Raw genomic sequence first — 18,892 nt, forward strand, 5'->3', positions numbered from 1 at the left:
CATCGCTAATGACATTTGGTGTGATATTTGGAAATTTTTCCCACATATAATTGTATTCTTTTAATCATGTGAAGTTCTTTCGGAATTAATCAGTATTCAGCGAAATGGCAGTTAAATATTCAGGAAAGCTAAACATGTTAAACATGACAAACGAAAAACCTAGGTTTAGAAATGCATATGTTCAAGTCTTCAAACGTGTTATAAATCGGTTTTTAGATTTGAAGAAATAATTCTCTTTATTTAACTCATATGCCCTGGCGGTTCATGATGCATACCCAAAGATTTTCAAAACTATACACCCTTGATATCTTCATCAAATCGAATTAGAACCATCTTCAAAGGCTCATATCACTTAACCTCACTTATTATGGCGTTGAAACTCCCAAAACTTCCTCTATAGCTATTCCGACATACTTTGCAACCAAGTAAAAAGTGCCTTTGACCTCATCTTGAATAATTTGATCAGTTCCCTGAATGTTAAACCATCCTCAAGCTTCTCGGGGAATCAACATTCTGGTGGATCCAGAATTTCTGTTGAAATAGTTACTTTACGAAGCAGAATCCCATACGATACGTTTTAAATCAATATGCTGCCGTTATACGCATAAGAGTCCCACGGTGCATAAGGATTGCATAGAACATGGGATAGTTATGCGTATAACGGCAGTATGGTACATGTATAAATTTGGTTAATCCCTTATGTGGCCACGAACTTCGCCAGGAGTGGGAATCTCACTCCGCGATATATGCCTAACCAACTGGTGATACCACTATGTGGGAGTGATCATGATATAGCCTGCATCAAAATGTTCAAAGCACGAGACGGAGTGCAATTATTTTAATTACTGCGACGAAATTACATCCACTGAGAAAAATGAACCGACATATTGAAATAATTAATTGTAAAATGTATTATACATTAAAAGCACTTCAGTATGTTGATTTGAGTAAGCTTAGGCTTTAAAATAAATTTCCAACCATTTTTTTTAATCACTAAAAAAGCCTTGTGAAATATGCTCCCATTTGATTAGCTTTTTCGAAGACATCAAAACAAGAAGACTGTCAGCTTTTCCAGAACCAAAGTAACGGATACCCTAGCGAAATGAGCAGACACACAACTCCATCTTCTAAGGTTGGAATCTTTGCTATCACATTCCTTCGGAGTCTTTACCTTTAAGCGGCAGTTGTGCCTGTCTCATAGCTTTTCTTTAAGAAAACGAGAGAGTGGCCAGTCCTCTTGTTATACTGCCTTCGTTTTCCCTAATTTACCCACCATTGGTATGTTCATTTAAACTAATTTTTACACGCCAAGCCGACGACCAATAACTGCATTTAAATAGAAACAAATATACAACGTACCTCATCCACATGTTTCCTCGACTCCTGCTCCAGCCGCACCATTTTGTCCATGGCCAGCTTCCGCTCGCGCTCGACCGTTTCGATCTTCTCCTTGCAATTCTTCTGCATCGACCGTATCTTCCACTCGCAGTCCTCCATGAGATGCTCCTCCCGATCGGTATTGACCGTACGAAGCTGCTCGAAGTCATTCTTCCACTTGGCGTCTACCTGGGCCCGTTCCTTCAGGGCCAGCTCGAGGGCCTCCGTGATGATCTTCTGTTCTTCTGCCCGTTCGTCGAGCAGTTTGTCCTTCTCCTTCCGCACCGTTTCCGCCACCGTTTGGGCGTCGATGAGCTGCATGTTCAACTCGTGAGCCAACTGGCGCACATCTTTCAACTTCTCGTTTAACTCTAAGTATTCTATCTCTAGATTTTGGTACTTAAGATTTAGCTCATCCTCCCGATCGGAGAATTTCAGTCTTAGGGCTTCCATCTCGGAATTCTGCGACTGCAGCCGGGCACGAATACTTTCGCATTCCTTGCATGCCGCTTCCAGTTCCCCTTTGAGACCTGTTGGACAAACGAGAATGATAAGAATGAAAGATGAATTTCGAAAGTTAAAACCTCACCACCAGGTTCATTTGAAACTTGATTTCCCATTGCTATGTCGCCTCCGTCTTTTTGTTTTGATCAATGTCACTGGTCTACTAGGCCCACTGCGATCGGCGTCATTTGCTTCCCAAGATGGGCGGATTGTTTGTTTGAAAACGAAAAGTGGAAACAAGCTGACAAGCTCGCGAAAAGTGGATCTTCCCACAAATCACGCCGTTTTGGCACTGACAAGAAGATTTTCCTTTGTTGAAAGCGAAAGTGTTCTTCCTTATTAGTGCTAATGGGCTATCCCTGGCCTTTCACCTCAATATACCGTTGCTGAATGTGTTGTTTGAACGACATGTAGGATGGTATGTATTTCAAATTTTAAACTTTCGTTCCTTCATATCTTAGCATACAAAAGGATGACATTTTTAAAACTTTCATTGCATTTTAAATTGAAAAGCCTGTTTTGAAAGATTGTTGAGCATAAGAAATATGCATTCATCAAATCCAAAGCAACGTCCCTTTACTGTACCAACAAAAAGAAAACTGCAATTGTTATTGTTGATAAAAATAATCATCCGCTTGAATTTTCCCCACCCCCTCATCCCATTGACGCCCGCCCCGGTGCAGGACAGACGGCACACTCATTGGGATTGCTTTTGTGAGCGTAGTGTAAGCATCATTTGAGAGGTTTTTAAAATAGCAAAAGTCGTAATAGATAAGTGCGATCTACTACCGGTTGGTCAGCTGAATTGTAGAACTGCAAAGACGCAGTACAGTAGGCGGCGAAACGATCGAAGGCGGCATGCGAACTCATTCTGCGCATATGATCAAGAATAAAGGTAAATGAATCAAAGCTACCCGGTGACGGACATGTTGTTTTAAATTACCACGGATAATGATATTGCGCCTTTTGCACCAAAGTAGACTCCTACGCAAAAAGTTATTTATAAAAAAAAACTAAAAATTAAGGATTGTCAAAGTTGTTTCACCACACTAGTATGTTGATTTAATACTCTATTGTAAAATGTAGCATTTTGTTACTCAAAATGGAAAATTTTAATTTTTTTCTGGAATTAGCGAATTTTTTTTGAGGGATTATTTTTAGCGCATTCACTCTACTTTGATACAAAATGTACAATACTTACAAAAAATAATTGTTTGCCGTTACGTTCAACAGTCGCAAATGGATCGCCGTTGTTTCGCGAATTTTGGTCCCTCGCCGGTCGTATAAATTGTTTATCTCTTGCGGATACGAACTGCGACGAGAGCAGACAAGGAAAAGTTAAATTTTCCTCGGAAAAATTTCACACTCATCCTTGGGTGCGACATTTTGCGTCATCCGGGACAGCTGCGCGCGTGTTGTTTATTGGTGCGTGTGGTTTTGTCGGCTTGGCTGAAAATTCCGAGACTGCAAATTTGACGCCGAAGACTTTCAGGTGAAACGCCCACATTGCGTTGGTCAATTTCAGTAAGGAAATTCAGAATGGAAAGTTTCAAAACATCCGGCAGGTGACATGATTGAATCATAGACAGAGAAGTATTTTCAAGGTGATCAAGATTTTACTTACGGTCAACGCTGCATTCTTTCATCGAAACCTCTCGTTCCACCTCTTCCAGCCGCAGTTGCAGCTCATACACTTTGGTCTGAGCTTCGCTGGCCCGTTTGTCGGCATCCTCGAGCTTGACGCTGTAGCGGGATTCCTGGTTTACCAGCTCCTTCCTGGTGATGGGAAAGTTCAAGGAAAACAAGATGTACATCAAATCCAGAAAATTTAGTAAAAATATTAAATACATAAAACATGTGGACACTTAATAAGACTATCACTCCACTTCTCCGAGGGAGCTCGGAATATATCCAGATCTAGCCAATGTGGTTCAGGACCCTCAATACATCTACCAATGGGGACGTTTCTGGCACGTTTCAGATCGGTTCTAGTCTCACGGCAGAAGTGGTAACGAAAAAATGTCGTTATGAAAATGTCTATGACATTTACCAGCTCTCCTCATGGCCGGTACTCAACGGAACATGTTCCGGCAATATGTTCGGAACCAGTGAACTGATTCCAAAAATATTCAATAGCGTTCAATGAGGGGGAGAGAGAGGGGGTCTACTGGGATTTTTTTTAAATTCATTCAGTATTATTCTTCTTCTGTAAAAGTATGAACTTCTTAAGTTCTGAAAATATCTTTGAGATGTATGGCGGAATACCAAAATCACCATATCGAGAAAATCGCTTCTAAATTTTGATGACCTAAAAATTAATCCTATTTCACGCCTTTCCATTTCTGGGTGATTTCAATAGCTTGACATATGATTAATAGAGAAGTCTATCATCATGCATTACTAAAAACTCTAAAAAAGGTTTTTTTTTGCCGTGAATTGAGAAGAAAACATGATAATTTTTTACATGTTGATACCCCCGGATTTTTCACCCTTTGAACTGCCAACACTGGTGATACGCCGTGGCAATATAGTCCTCTCCAGGCGGGTCCGTATTGGTGCGATTTGTGTGTGTTAGTGAGATGAAATTTTTTGTTAGCTGAGAGAAATTTTTTGTTTGCTGTAAGAACTGTCATTCTAAAGTAAAAATAAACAACAAAACGAAAACAAACTCTACGCTTGCACGGTAACAGTCAAATACCCTTTTATGAGTGAAAGTTAACCCATTTTTAATAAAAGTGGCTTTACTCATTAATGAGTAAATTATTTTAACAACAACGAGTTTCTGCTAACAGTAGCTAACAGTTACTACTTAATTGGTACAATAAGTTACTCATTAATAAGTAGTGCCACTTTTATTGACAATGGGTTCACTTTTACTCATAAATGGATGTTTGATTCTAACCGTGCACATGACAGTATACGCTAGTGTGTGTAAAATAATATTATAAGTGTAGTGTTCGTGAGATCCTGCTTGGAGAACTCAATACCCTCGTGATTTTTGTTTGTTGTTCCACCTTGGTTCTTCGTTCGCAAATTTTATGAGAGTGGAATTACGCCCGGAGATTTTTTTGGTCTTCTTTTTGTTCGTTGTTTACACGTGAAATATCAATCGGATGCATTTCAAATTATTCGGGCGTGACTAGATAGGGGAAAAGTTGGCTTCGGCAATACCTTAACCTATTATCGTCAGGGGGTAAACAAAGTCCTAGAGCACTCAAATTTGGCCAATAGTTGCTCTGAAACACAATGTATCCACATGCCAAAATTGAGTTCTCAAGGACGTTGTTTACCCCCCTGACGATAATAGGTTGAGGTATTGCCGAAGCTAACTTTTCCCCTAGGTACTAAAAAATCAACCAGATACATCATAGAGTTGAAAATTGGAAATACGCCATGTAAACGGAAACGTTTTTGATGATTTGCAATGATATTTTCTTCTACTTTTTTGTGTTTATCGAGTAGATTGTGAACTGTTGTCTCTATATATGGCTTGTTTACATTCTGGCTCTTCCGCCCCTTTCAAATGTTATTCTAGAATTTCAACGAATTCTGAAAAATAATCCAAGATTTTTAGACAGAACTCGGTCGAATACATGTCGGCCTAAGATCGATTAAATTAAAACCTTTCAACTTCATTTTTGCAAGTGAACCAGAATTTCTTCATCCGAGTATCAGGAACAAGAAAACTCTCTTAGTCTCAGATAAATATTTCAATGCCCGGAAACTAAAACCAGCTAAACATTAAAATCTTGAATTTCTGGCAAAGTTTTGAAAGTTTATATTTTATTTCAAATCCCAAATTGTTTTTTAAGTTAACAGTTTACCTTCACACACAATGGGTAGTATGAATAAAAGTAAACTTTATTTTCCCCATAAAAAAAGCACGGGAGAGTGTACTTTACTCTCTTACTTCAAGCCATAAGAATTGCGTTGAGGTTCGTTACTTCATGCTTAAGATTCTATTACAGACTTGCGTAAATAGCATGCAGAATTTGTTATGTTTCTCCGCATGAACAGATTCTGTAATGTGGTCACCAGAAGAATTTTTAAATAAATTAGATTTTTATGTTAGCGTAGCCATTCCGTCGCACAGTGAGACGAAATCAAAAAAAGAAGAACATGGCCATTTGCGACGAAACTATTGAGTGTAGCATTTTGATGTCTTCTAGAATGTATCTTCAATTTTTAAATACTTTATTGCATTGGTGTATTGTTTTGCTTAAAGGGGTTATACACTAAGATAGAAAATAACTTTTTTTATGTCTTGTTAAAATTGATGATCATCTATGGAAACATTGTAGATGAAGTCATTCTAAGAAACTTTGTCAAAGACGTCAATTTTCCATCTCTCATGATCATGAAAACAGCAACACGTAACAAAACATTGTGGAACTTTATTAGAAAATTCATTAGGTATCCCCTTCGATCCCTCTATGAATTGTATATGTAACAGTAGGCTATAAGTTGCTGAAAGAAATTACGTTGAGTTTTGCTGCTAATACCTGCTAACGTGCAAGATACACCCCTTTGAAGTTAGCGTTGTAAATACTTTACTAAAAAAATGTGGATGTTTTAGAGCACTTTAAACTTTGTAGAACATTGAAAAAATTTAAAAATTCAAACTAAAAAGTTATGGAAAAAACGGTTTTTAAGGGGGTACTACCGTTTGTACTTCATTTTCACCCAATAACTTCGCCCACTTGAGAGATAGAAAATTGACGTCTTAAACAAAGTTTCTTAAAATGACTTCATCTACAATGTTTCCATAGATGATCATCAATTTCAACAAGGCATAAAAAGTTATATATTTTATCTTAGTGTATACTCCTCTTAATCAAAAATGTTCACTGCTCAAGTAAAGTACTCAAAAAATGAAGAAACATTTTAAAAGACATCAAAATGCTCAATAGTTTTCGTGGCAAATAGCATAGCCATGTCCCACTATTTTTGATTTCGTCCCACTGTGCGTCGTGACCATATTACAGTTGCTATAAATCGATGGAGACGCATGGCTAAAGGTATTGGAATGTTCCACAAAAAATATGAAATGACCCAATAAAACATACGAAATGTGCCAATAAAAAAGATGTTATGTTCTTTCAGGTTGAAAATCTTCTCAACGTTCCTGTGCTTGCCACTCGCACCAAAATTAAATGTATTGCATTGGTTGGAAAGTCCTCAACTATAAACTATGGAAGTGCTTAAAATTACTAAGGTGAGAGTTATATAAATACCAAAATACTTTTTTGACCTAGGACTACGTCTGTGATTTCTATCTAGAGGTACATTTTTGTGAAAACCAAAAATGGAACATGTAACGAAATTATGAAAGATTTTGAACGTTAATAACTCGGCTGCCACTAAACCAATTTCAATAACTTTATCACCAATCGATCAGAAATATGGCGATGCATCGATAACAATACCAACTGTTGATTTTCAACAAGAAACTATTGAAAAAGTGGTAAATGTCAAGCATTGTCCAAAATCGTCGAAGTGACTAAACAATCCAGCAATTACGTACATGCATATGCTGCTTTCCCAACACATTCATCAGAGAATCGTTTCTAGACGAAACGTTATTCGTAAAGCTATTCGATTAAATATTTATGGAATTTTTCAATTATTCGAGCGCGTAACCGACATCATTTTTTAATTCTACTCGTTTGATTTAGCGCAGTAGAGAAAATAAATAAAAGTACCAATTTATCTGAACAGGCATAGAGAAGCAACAGGATCATAAATTCACCGAAAAAAGTGTTAAATGCTTTCTGCTAAAGGCCAAGATTGACCAACTCGTTGAGAGAAGAAGTTTAACGAGAAAAACTAAAAAGGGGAGGAGCTTTAGCTAGGTGGACACTGGTATTCTGCAGCCTTCCAACCTGTCGCAGACACCAGTTTTTTCTGGTGGCCCGTAATTTATTTATACGTTTACATCAACAGGTTGAGTGTAGCCTCGATGATGTTTAAGTGAATAACATTAAAATACATAGTCCAGCTTACTAAAATACACAATACAATAAAATACATGGTCATTCAACGGTTTACTGCATCAGAGAAAATACGGGAAAAGCACCGGCGTAGCACCTCTCGTGTCAGGTTGAAATCGAACACTGTAAGAAACTCTATTGAACACACGTTGAAGGCCGTCTATAGCACCATTCATGCTATAGTTAGTGCGATGCTGATGCAATCTTAACATAGCGTTGTTTCGCAGCGTTCGGGGTTGGACATTCACGTTGATTTTCTCCAGGATTGTAGAACAATCAATTCTACCCTGTAAACTATCCGCGATGAGTAGGGCTCGCGAAGTGTCTCTCCGAGAACGTAGAAGCTCCAGATCAATCAGTTGACATCGACTTTCATAACTGGGTAGACAAAAAGGGTCCTCAGAACAAATCGAAGCACCATTGTTATAGCTTGGGTTCCATACTGCAGAACAATATTCCAGGGTGGACCGCACCAGGGAACAGTACAGCGATTTGAGACAATATATATATCGGAAAAATTCTTTGCAATCCTGAAAATTAATCCCAAAGATCTTGACCCCTTTGTCGACAATGAACGAGATGTGTTGCTTATACGTTAATTGGGAATCCAGGATAACTCGCAGGTCTTTTACGTGGGTGACGTCACGGCTGATAGTTGTTTCCTGAAGTACATAATTGAACATAATCGGTTCCTTCTTGCGAGAGAAGGTGATAACTGAACACTTCGCGGGGTTGACCTCCATTCGGTTCAAGTTGCACCAGTTCGCAAACGCTTCGAGCTGGCATTGGAGGAAGTGACAGTCATCGATAGATTTTAAGATCATCTGCATACGATAGACGAGGGCCTTCGAGGACCAGATTGACTTCGTTAAAGTACAGCAGGAAAATCAACGGGCTTAGGTGACTTCCTTGAGGTATCCCTGACGTGGCTGGGTAAGTAGCAGACTGACATTCACCAACGGTTACCATCAGTTGGCGATCACTGAGATAAGAGCGAAACCATTGCAGGAGGTTGCCATTTACCCCGAGTCTATCTAACTTAGCAATCGCAATTGCATGGTTCAGTTTATCGAATGCAGCCGACAAGTCGGTGTAAATTACGTCTGTTTGAGCCCGTTCTGTCATGCTGTCCCGTGACATACGATGTCAGACAAAGTAGATTAGTGGTAGTAGAACGACCGGAAACGAAGTCGTGTTGATCACTACTTAGATACTGCTTACAATGAGAGAGCAGGGGCTCCATGATTACTAACTCGAATAACTTCGAAACTGAGCTCAATGATGTGATTCCACGGTAATTATCCACGTCCCGTTTGTTTCCCTTTTTGTGAACAGGAAACATATGTGCAAATTTCCAACAAGATGGAAATATACCACTCGAGATGAACATGCGGAATAGATGCTGCAACGGTGTAAGCAAGCTGCTGATATGCTTCTTCAGAAATACTGATGGGACACCATCGGGTCCTGTGTTGAAGGACGACTTAAGTTGTTGTGCGGCAGTGGAAATCATCTCGACGTCGATGTAAATTGCACCCAACGCTTGACCGGAGAGTGGTTCATTACTAGCTGCTAGGGTAACGTGGTCGTCGGTTAATATCTCATCAGCAGTTCAACCCCTGTCCAGCAGCAGACGGGCCGCGACTTTTGGGATTGTCCGGTCCTATTTGCTGATCCAGCTGCCTACATGTCATCATCATCTCCCAGAGGCTTTAAGTCTGTACTTCCATCGGCCCTCTTTAGGGCCACCAAACTTTTCCAAAAGAGTTAAATTTCTGAATATGTCCCAACTAAAATTCATATCAAAAGGTTCTTTTCAGGGCAATCATAGTCATACTAATAAGAGTATAAACAGAAAGAACCCCGCTCAAATTCCTATTCTTAGGAAACACAAGCTCCTGCTGCAGTTAACAATTTAAATTTATTATATAAGACCACGTAGTCCTACGTCACCATTGCGTACAACCCCATAAGGCTGTCCGTAGTTGTTTTTTTTATTATTTAAAGCCATTCACTGTTGCTTCAACAATCAAATAGCGAAAAATAAATTTTTGAATCGACCTTCTCCGATGTTTATGAAACTTTGCGTAATTGATTTTTATGGGAAATGATTCATATTTTTTTTTTCAAAAATTTGCTCATTTTGGATCTTGTAAAATTTTCAATATGGCATCATTGAAATTAAAAAAAAATGTAACGCGTTTCTAACCAAACCCTTATGTCCATTATATTTCTCTACAACTTTGTCTCAGACGTTATTTCGAACAAAAATGCCACTTCCGTGCTAAACATTTTTGACTTATTTCAAAATTTTAAAAGGTCCAATGTGGCGGAATTTTAGCAAAAATGCTAATCACTGCCCATACAAACAATTCTGCAAATTTTCATGCAAATCGAAGAAGGTGAGATTATTCAACTAGTTATTTGGTGTGGAAGTGCTCCATTGAAGAAAATTGTTATTTAAATTATTCACCCCATATGATGATAAATGCAAAAATAGTTACAGTTGATATAGTTTTTAATTCTAAAAAAAACTCGCAAATCTTTCCAAATGGAAACCAATTCATTTTATTCAATCAACGCAGCAACAGAAAACGATAAATCAATCAACTTTTTTTTTCAAATCACAGCCAACTGTGCCACTATTTACATTTTTCTAAGAATAAATCAAACCATCGATCCCATGTGGCCTTTTTCCATTCACGGTTTCTTCTCGAGTCGCTGAAAAATCCCAAAACATTCTGTTATATTATACCGTGCCGTGCCTCGATGCCAAAATAATAATAATCAGGTTAGATGGTAAACCGTATAACCCAAACATTGAATTTTTCAACAACGCGTGTGCATCAATGAGTGATTCACTACTCGGCAAATGCGGTGCTTCCCACAATCGCCTCCGCTGTTCGAAATTGGATTATTTTAAAATTAATCGAATGTATATCATACCTCACCGTGTAGACAGTTTGTCTCTTGTCACAAGAGAAAATAAAACGAGCTGACGCGAGAGTCTTGCACACTTCAAGAAATGCTTGTGAGTCGAAGCAGAACGGGAATGAAAAACTAGCATATGTTCAGAATAATGGGCTACAACGTGGGGATGATGTAATAAATGGGACAAACTGTGATTTGTGTAACCGCTTTGAAAAGCAGTTTACTTTGTAGCTTCTTTAGCGGTAGGCGGAGTTAAGTTATTTCCGGTTAGTTTTTTGGTCAACATTGAACAACTTTAGGCAAATTTTGTATCCAGTTCCTAACCACCCACAACCGCCTACTTCATCGCTTTGAAACATGAATGAACCATTCACAAATCACCGTGCGTTTCCATTTGCCCAGCCCACGCACCATCCCGTTACACATAGTAGGCAGGGTTAAGCACTATTTCCGTTCAACTTCGACGCAAGGTATTATGACAAGCTCGGACGTTTGCGAGATTGACGCATAGTGATAGATGCGTCTTTCTTCATCACATTTGTTCGTCTACGTGGGATATAAAAGTTTCTCATAGAGTGGAAAATAAATCCAGGTCATTGAACAACGTGTCATTGGTTAGTATAGTTCTAGTAACAGTTAGGACAAAGGCAAGGATATTTACATTTCACTGTTGATTTTATCAACTGTGTTGAAGGGCTGCTTGGTTGCCTTCTCGATGTTGGTCGGCTGCACCACATCCGGAAGGCTGTTGATCTCGTCCATGATCAAGTCGGTGCCATTTTCAATCATAGCGGTCGTCAACTCCTTATCACCATTGATCACAGTAAGCTGCGACTTTTCTTTTTCTTCTTCCAGGTGGCCATTTGGTTGAGCACTTGGTTCACTGTGATCATAACGGAATTCGATTAGATTCGGTTTGGACATGATCATTGGAACACTGGGAGAAATGCCACTTTTATCACTAATAAATGCACTTTGTTCAACGCTGTTACCGACACTGAGCACTTCGTTTGAACTGTTGTTAAACACAAGTGATTCGTATGAGGAGGATTTTGCATGCACTTGCTCTTCATTATTTTTTGCGACATGCTCATAACGCGGTGGTTCTAAATTTAACGCATTCGGGAGTGACTCGGTACTTGCACTGCTAACACTGTCGCTGCGTGAATCGGGCTCCTGAGATGGGTTTCCATCTATGATGAGCTGATCACTAAACACTACTCGTTTTTTCGGGCTAACTCGCGGCTCGCCTGGATGAGCGGAAATGATAGCTTTTGGTGGTGGTGATTTTTCTTGCGCTGCTGGCTTGATGATGATCGCGGAGCATGGTACGGCCGGGTCACTTTTGTCCAGGGAGGAGGGGTTAAATACGGCGGATAAGGATTCCGTCGCTTCATAGAAGACATCTCGATCGTCGCTAATATCGTCCCGAGAAGCATCTTGTTTCACTTGCACTGCTAGTAATTGCCGTTGCGGAGACTCAGAAATTGTGCTGGACAATTGACGATTTGGCGTGAGCGATCGCCTGTTATTGCTTGCGGGTTCACTGGGTTTACTTGGCTGTTGGCCCATTTCCGTGTCCGATGTTCCGTCTTTGCTAGTTACAGTTTCACTACCGTTGATCGTGTCGCGCAAACCATCTTTAATCTCGTGAGAGATAGTAATGGCAGATGAATGAAGTTCTGTCGCAGGACACTGAGAAGGCACTGAGTCGTTATTGATGCTCTTTAATAATTCATTAACGCCGGCATCGCCGACGACAGTGGTAAGATCGTTTTGCACTGTCTGTGTTAACGGAAACGGCGACGTCACGGATGTAATGACAGTCGTATCCTCCGCCGTTACACTCACACCGTCGTCGGGACGACGAGAATGATCGTGCTGCTGATCTCCGTACGAAGGCTTGTTGGTATCCGAGCGCACCACGATGCTATTTTTATCCTCGTGAACTTCGACGTTGTTTCCATTGACGTCACCGGCCGTGAGACACGGTCGTTGCTCAGAATCAGTATCTTTGCTAACGATTTTCACTTTGTGCTCTTCGTTCGAAATATGTTCACTATGATTAACTTCGCCATTAATTTCTTGTACTTTAGTCACATTCTCAGCAGGCTGCGTCACTTTTTCCACGGTTACTGTGTTTTGTTTTTCGCATATGCCATCGGTTTGTGTCTTCAGCAGGTGGTTATCTTTGTTGGGATGTTGATTTTGACCCGCCTGTTTCTGGCCTTGCTGATTCTGCAAATTTTTGCCATTCTGTTGCTGCTGCTGCTGATAGCGTCGTTTGTTTTTACCTTTTGCCATGGTACTTTCGAACAGGTTCGCGTTTTGATTGTAACTAGCTGATTGCTCTGAATTCGGGTCGTTCGTCTCCCCCCGTATTTGAAGTGGTAGCAATTTGAGATCCTCTCGCTGCTCGCACTCATTGATCGCGTCCTCGTCGTCAGTTTCAACGGCGTCTGCGAACTCGATCACGCTGCCCGTGCCGTCCTCGAAGTCAAACGAACGACCGTTCTCACGGATTATATCATTCGGACTGAAGCGAGCTGCCGTTGGCGGCGGATGCTGCTTATTTTTAACACTTTCGCCCTCTCCACCGCTTCCGCTGTTTTCGGCAGTAGGTCTTACCTTAGCATCAACACGATTACCAGCGCCTTCTTCTTGATCGAGAAGTCGCATCGGTGTAGCTATGGGTGACGTCGGTTGCGTCTCCAAGGCATTCGCAACGCACGCGCTCGGCATGGCAACCTTCGATGCACTTGCATCGTGTTTTTGTTTTGATTTTTGATTCTTTGAGCGCTTGAAGAAGCTAAACATTTTAATTGCTTGTTTTGATGTTGGTTGGCAAAATTTGCGACACAATTTTTTTGTCCTTTCACTTCGTACGCGCTCTTCTAGAAAATCGTCATATCGATCCACACCAACCGACCTCCACCAGCACACTGTTGCTCGATTATTCTCGAGGGCAGATTTGTCACTTCAAGTCAGTCTCCCAGTTTCCGTCCGAAAACATTCATAAATCTGCGATGTTGAAAGGCATATTATGTTGCAACGTTGCTGTCATTTTGTTTGACTTTAACACAAACAAAGTGATGTATCTTTCCGGATAATTGGTCACTATGACAACCTAAATTTTGACATATTCTTTCTTTAAGTGGGATTCAGTTAAATAACAGCATGTAATTGTTTTCCTATTTATGAATGACCATGCGTCTCCATCATGCGGTGCGGTTACCCAATGAGTACGAAAACCATGCTGCATTGTATGGATTGAGTAATTGCTGTCTAGTGGACAGAGCTGCTGATGGAAGTGAGATCCTATAAATAACATTCGCACCGGGGCGACTCGTCAATAAGTTACTTAACAATGGCCTATGCTAAGCGCCAAGTTGGCGTGGCAAAGTTGGCTGTTAACTCATATATGACTACTTTGATGAGCTGAGAAGAGACCAAACGGCTAAGAAAATCTAAAGTATGTGTAAATAGCCCCCGCTTGCTCGTTGGAACGGATAACCTTAGCGACCCTCATAGATCAGCCAGAGAAAAGTAAGCGTAAAAGAAGAGAAATCAATTATCTATCTACGAGAAAATTCATCCTCAAGCGACCGTGCATGTGTGCTGCGCTCGGCCTAATGGAAATTTACGAACGAGACCTAAACGTATTGGCTGTGAGATGCTCATTTCAACGAGAAATAGAGAAAATGAATGAATTGAGACGTAAACGACTTTCGACTCCGCGAAGCGAAGAAATAACTTCATAAATCAAGCTGCGTTTCCCAAGAGAGGAAAATTTCCGTTCTACCGGTTGCTGCGCCAATCGCAGCAAGCGTTGAGTTTTTTAATTTAAGCGACCTTGGTCCAATTCATTCATTACTAATCTCTATTTTGTAACTTCTCAAGTTTCGACAAGGTTAATAAAAATCACATTTTTCCTTGCTACCGAATCGTATGTTGACGATGAACAGATACCATTCATCAGACCCGGCCCCGCCATTGGCAGTCGAGTGAGCACTAGTGGCTAAGGCCTCTTTCAGGTCTGCTTACGAGGGAAATTAGCGTTGCTTTGTTTAGGTGAGTCTCAAGATCCGTGAAACAGAATACAAACAGTACAATTCGTTGTTCTCACTTTTCAGTGAATAAATCAGTCAAAGTCATGGACCAACTTTCGTTAAAGGCCTCCTCGCATCACTAAATGACGTATGATTTTATGGCGTTTGTCGATCAAAGCAACCCGGAACCATGGTCAACCATTACGAATCTAGCGGATGATGTCAATTGCCAAACAGCGGAAGCATAAAATCAATCCGCAAACGTGTGACCTGTGTGTGTTGAACTTGATGTTTGTTTACTTTCTGTAAAATACTAACATTTGTTCGCTACTGTGCGGTATTTTCTATTTTCAAAATCGAACTGAATGAATGGTCGCAATTTCTATTCATAGCTACAACTAAGTCATTCGTCAATCGTGTAACGATCCTCTGCAAATTCATCAATTGCTTCCGGAATTGCATTGTTGTAGTTTGTGTACGTCACTAAGTATCGACTTTTCGATCACTTACAAATAATCATAGTTTGTAGAAAATTACCCCTCGTCCGTTTGATTTTTTTTTCGAAAGATTGAAAAGCGACAAGCTGTCGAACACACTTGAAACGAACGTCACACACTGAATCGGGTTTATTTTGGATGAACAGATCGAGCTAAAGCAACTCTGAAGTTGTCTGTCGGCAGTAAAACAAACATCATTCTGAATGACTAAAACGGGCGCGATTTAATTAAACAGAAGTCTCATTCGAATCGATAAACCACATATCGAATGGGCATAAATGTAATTTTCAGTTTTAAACAAGCCAATTTCCATTTCTAATTCACAAGCAAACAAGTTTATGGGCTGCACAGTAAACAAACGCAGATGGCCACGAGTTTGCCAAGTTCATGGCTCACTTCGATCGTGGAGGTCGGTCAGTGGTGTTTGCTGAATGAAAATTTTCAAATGTTTATGAGAAAACATCACGTCTCTGTGGGTCATTTTTCGCTGTCGGTTGACTGGCATAAATGATAATTGATTGGGATCGCAAACAATCTGCTGGTGTCATTTTTGGGGACATTGTACGAATAATTGAATAACATTGAGGAGGAAAAATGTCTGTTACGTTCGTTGATGTGCAGACGCCGGGTTTTTCGTCAATTGAGCAATATCAATGTTATGTGTAGGGTAAGTGTGACAGCTTTGACACTACTGTTTCTGTTTCTGATAATAATGTGAAATTTATGATAGGGCCAACTAGGACCAAAAACTGACAGGTGAATCCAATTATGATAATGTAAATAAATATGTAAGTAAATATTATGCATGTGGGATGAAAAACACTCCACTCACCGTGGGGACTTAAGTCATGCTATAAGTTAATTTGATGTATGTATTTACATCAATTTGAAATTAAAAAAAAACTTATTTTTCAAGTTGTGAAGACTAAGGGGCTTTTAAAGTAAAAATGAATCACTTATGTGTATCAGTTATCACACTTATAATTGGCTCCAGTTTTGGCATGAACCAGTCAATGATTTAAACTGGTAGAGCCAAAAACTGAACATCGACATCATGGCACGGAAGTTTGAGACAATGGCGGAAACGCAAATCAGACTGAAGACTGAAGCTAGCCAGATTTCGAAGACAAAATACATTATAGGAAGAGCTTCTAGGGAAGACAATGTTAGTCTCCCACCCCGAGTTCAGATTGACGGTGACGAAATCGAGGTGGTCGATGAGTTCGTGTATTTAGGCTCACTGGTGACCGCCGAAAATGATACCAGCAGAGAAATTCAAAGACGCATTATGCCAGGGAATCGTGCCTACTCCGGAGGACGCTCCGGTCGAATAAAATTCGAAGCTTCACGAAGTTGACTATCTACAAGACGCTGATTAGACCGGTGGTCCCCTACGGGCACGAGACCTGGACTATGATTGTGGAGGACCAACGCGCCCTTGGTGGTTTCGAATCGAAGGTGTTGCGTACCATCTACGGTGGAGTGCAGGTGGATGACGGAACGTGGAGGAGGCGAATGAACTACGAATTACACCAGCTGCTGGTAGAACCATCCATTGTCCACATTGCAAAAATTGGATAAGAATGCCGCACGACGACCCAGTGAAAATGATCCCGAAAGTGACCCAAGAAGAAGAGGCGCGCTGTGGGCAAAGTGGATCGACCTGCTGACCCTTCGCAGACTACGAGGCTGGCGAAGTGTGACCATGGATCGAGTAGAGTGGAGACGACTTCTTTGGACAGCAGAGGACAACAAGGCCTTAGCCTGGTTGGTAAGGTAAGTAAGCCAAAAACTGGTACCATTGCGTATAAATGATTGTGCCATAACTGACTCACTTACCCTACTCTGGAAATTATTATTAGTTCAATTTTAACCTTTTAAGACCTTGTAGCTATGAGAGAAAAATGTATGTAACTAATATCTGCATTTAACGTCTTCTCTGCCAACAGGTTATTGATTTTTATTGTTCATCCGCAATTACGTAACTAAAAGGTTTACACCAAACTTGTGTTTCAAAATTCCCGAAACTAAACTACATTTAGTCACTGAAGTCAATTTTATTCCACTTTTGCCTACCTATAATAAAATGAATTACCTAACTAACAACCATATCTATCAACATTTGAAATATTAGTAACAAATATCTCAACTGTGGTTCACTGTTTGGCTTCCCGTTAATCCCCGATTTTGGTTGAAGCAGGCTACAAAACTGCTTCATTAGTCATCGTCTTGACTACGGCCCCCTTTTGCTACAGAAGACAGCGAAACGACAAACATCGACCAATAAAGTCTGCACAGAGTCACCAACTGACAGATTACCCGCCTCCGTAAAAAATCGTTGATTTACCTCTGTTCGTTTAATATTTAAGCACACATAGCCGACGAAAAGAATCACACACTCATATACAGACTATTAATACAACCGCAATGGAGACGAATGGTACATTGTAAAAATAGCTTCCCCAAAAATTGCATCTTGGATGCATGCCAAATAGGTGAGAAAAGCGAAAAAACCAGCAACGTCACTCTTGGGTGCTCTAGCTAGCTCGACCGGCTAGAGGATTTCTCTGTAGAAACACTTCACTCTTTGCACTTTCTCAGAATAAAGAAATCCTACAATTTTCGTGGGCGATCTTTGAACTTCCTTATTCAGATCACCGAAAATCAGCTGTCATAAGATAACTTCTGCTCAAAAACTAACAGCAAACTATGGGGAACACTTTGGAATTAACTTCTCACAACCAAGAGCACCGTTTCACTCGTCGAGCAGCTTAAGCCGGGGAGGTTACTTAAGTTCCTCTCGTGGAGGCTAATTGTCGCGAACTGTGGAACGAGTCGGATGCGACTAAGCCGCCCGGTTCAATTCAGTGGGTGCGTAAAGTGAGGGCCATCCCTCTGGAACAGTGCGGAAAATTCGCCATCATCGGCAAACGCAACCGGCGGCTCCCGATTTCTTCCCATCCCAACCTACACCATAAGACAACCATCATCGTCGGCGTCGGTCGGCGTCGGGAGATGTACAAATGCGAAACTTGTACTGCCAGCAGCGCTGTGGATCGTTACCCGGCAGATTTACTGTCAGATGCGAATGTTTGGATACGTCGATTTGTTTTTATTTTAATCGTCGTCTGTGAGCGGATCCGTTCTAACCCGATGACGTTCAATCGTCGTTGGTTGTCTGTTTTCATGCGGCCGCTCTGGCAGTAGTAGGCTAATCTTCGAAGAGCACCCATTTCGGACTATCCAGAGTGTTTTTGCTCTTGAAACTGGAAGGGTTGAAGTCAAGCTGCTTAGTTAAATGTGAAGTTTATTCAATTGAAATAAGCTAAAGCACTAGAATATTAATTTAATTTAGAACATTAATTTAGAACAATCTTGTTATTAGGAGGAACTGTATGTCATGCCTCGTAACGTGGGTAGATCACCTTTTCGTGGTACGTTACGGGATGTAAGATCTACCACCGATTCCTAGTCCTGACTACTTCAAACTAGGGGAACAGGATTTTTCAGTAATCCAAGGAACACATCTTAGTCCTTGTTACTT

The 18,892-nt window shown here is 40.5% G+C and overlaps 2 protein-coding genes across 6 annotated transcripts in view; one reads left to right on the forward strand and one right to left on the reverse strand.

The window, feature by feature from the left end:
* LOC135708738 (golgin subfamily A member 6-like protein 22) overlaps nucleotides 1-18,892 on the reverse strand; it is a 422,081-nt gene that overhangs the window by 376,068 nt on the left and 27,121 nt on the right. Inside the window, exons 1-3 of one of the 5 annotated variants that reach the window (XR_010518309.1) lie at nucleotides 11,464-13,905; nucleotides 3,506-3,657; nucleotides 1,360-1,907 (exon numbers count right to left, since the gene is read on the reverse strand). Coding sequence is in view for 4 of the 5 variants with exons in the window: in XM_065230857.1 (XP_065086929.1) it covers nucleotides 1,360-1,907; nucleotides 3,506-3,657; nucleotides 11,464-13,619 (2,856 nt within the window). In the remaining variant the exon portion in view is untranslated. Of the gene's footprint in view, nucleotides 1-1,359; nucleotides 1,908-3,505; nucleotides 3,658-11,463; nucleotides 13,918-18,892 lie in introns of those variants that run through there. The other 4 variants (XM_065230857.1, XM_065230856.1, XM_065230858.1 and 1 more) reach the window with 4 other exon arrangements.
* Pitslre (pitslre) overlaps nucleotides 1-18,892 on the forward strand; it is a 169,519-nt gene that overhangs the window by 92,883 nt on the left and 57,744 nt on the right. The gene's annotated exons all lie outside the window — the stretch shown is intronic.

The sequence above is a fragment of the Ochlerotatus camptorhynchus genome, unplaced genomic scaffold (genome assembly GCF_037179485.1).
Source record: "Ochlerotatus camptorhynchus isolate MF236.1 unplaced genomic scaffold, CSIRO-AGI_Acam_v1.1 ptg000334l, whole genome shotgun sequence".
In the NCBI taxonomy this organism is placed as follows: domain Eukaryota; kingdom Metazoa; phylum Arthropoda; class Insecta; order Diptera; family Culicidae; genus Ochlerotatus; species Ochlerotatus camptorhynchus.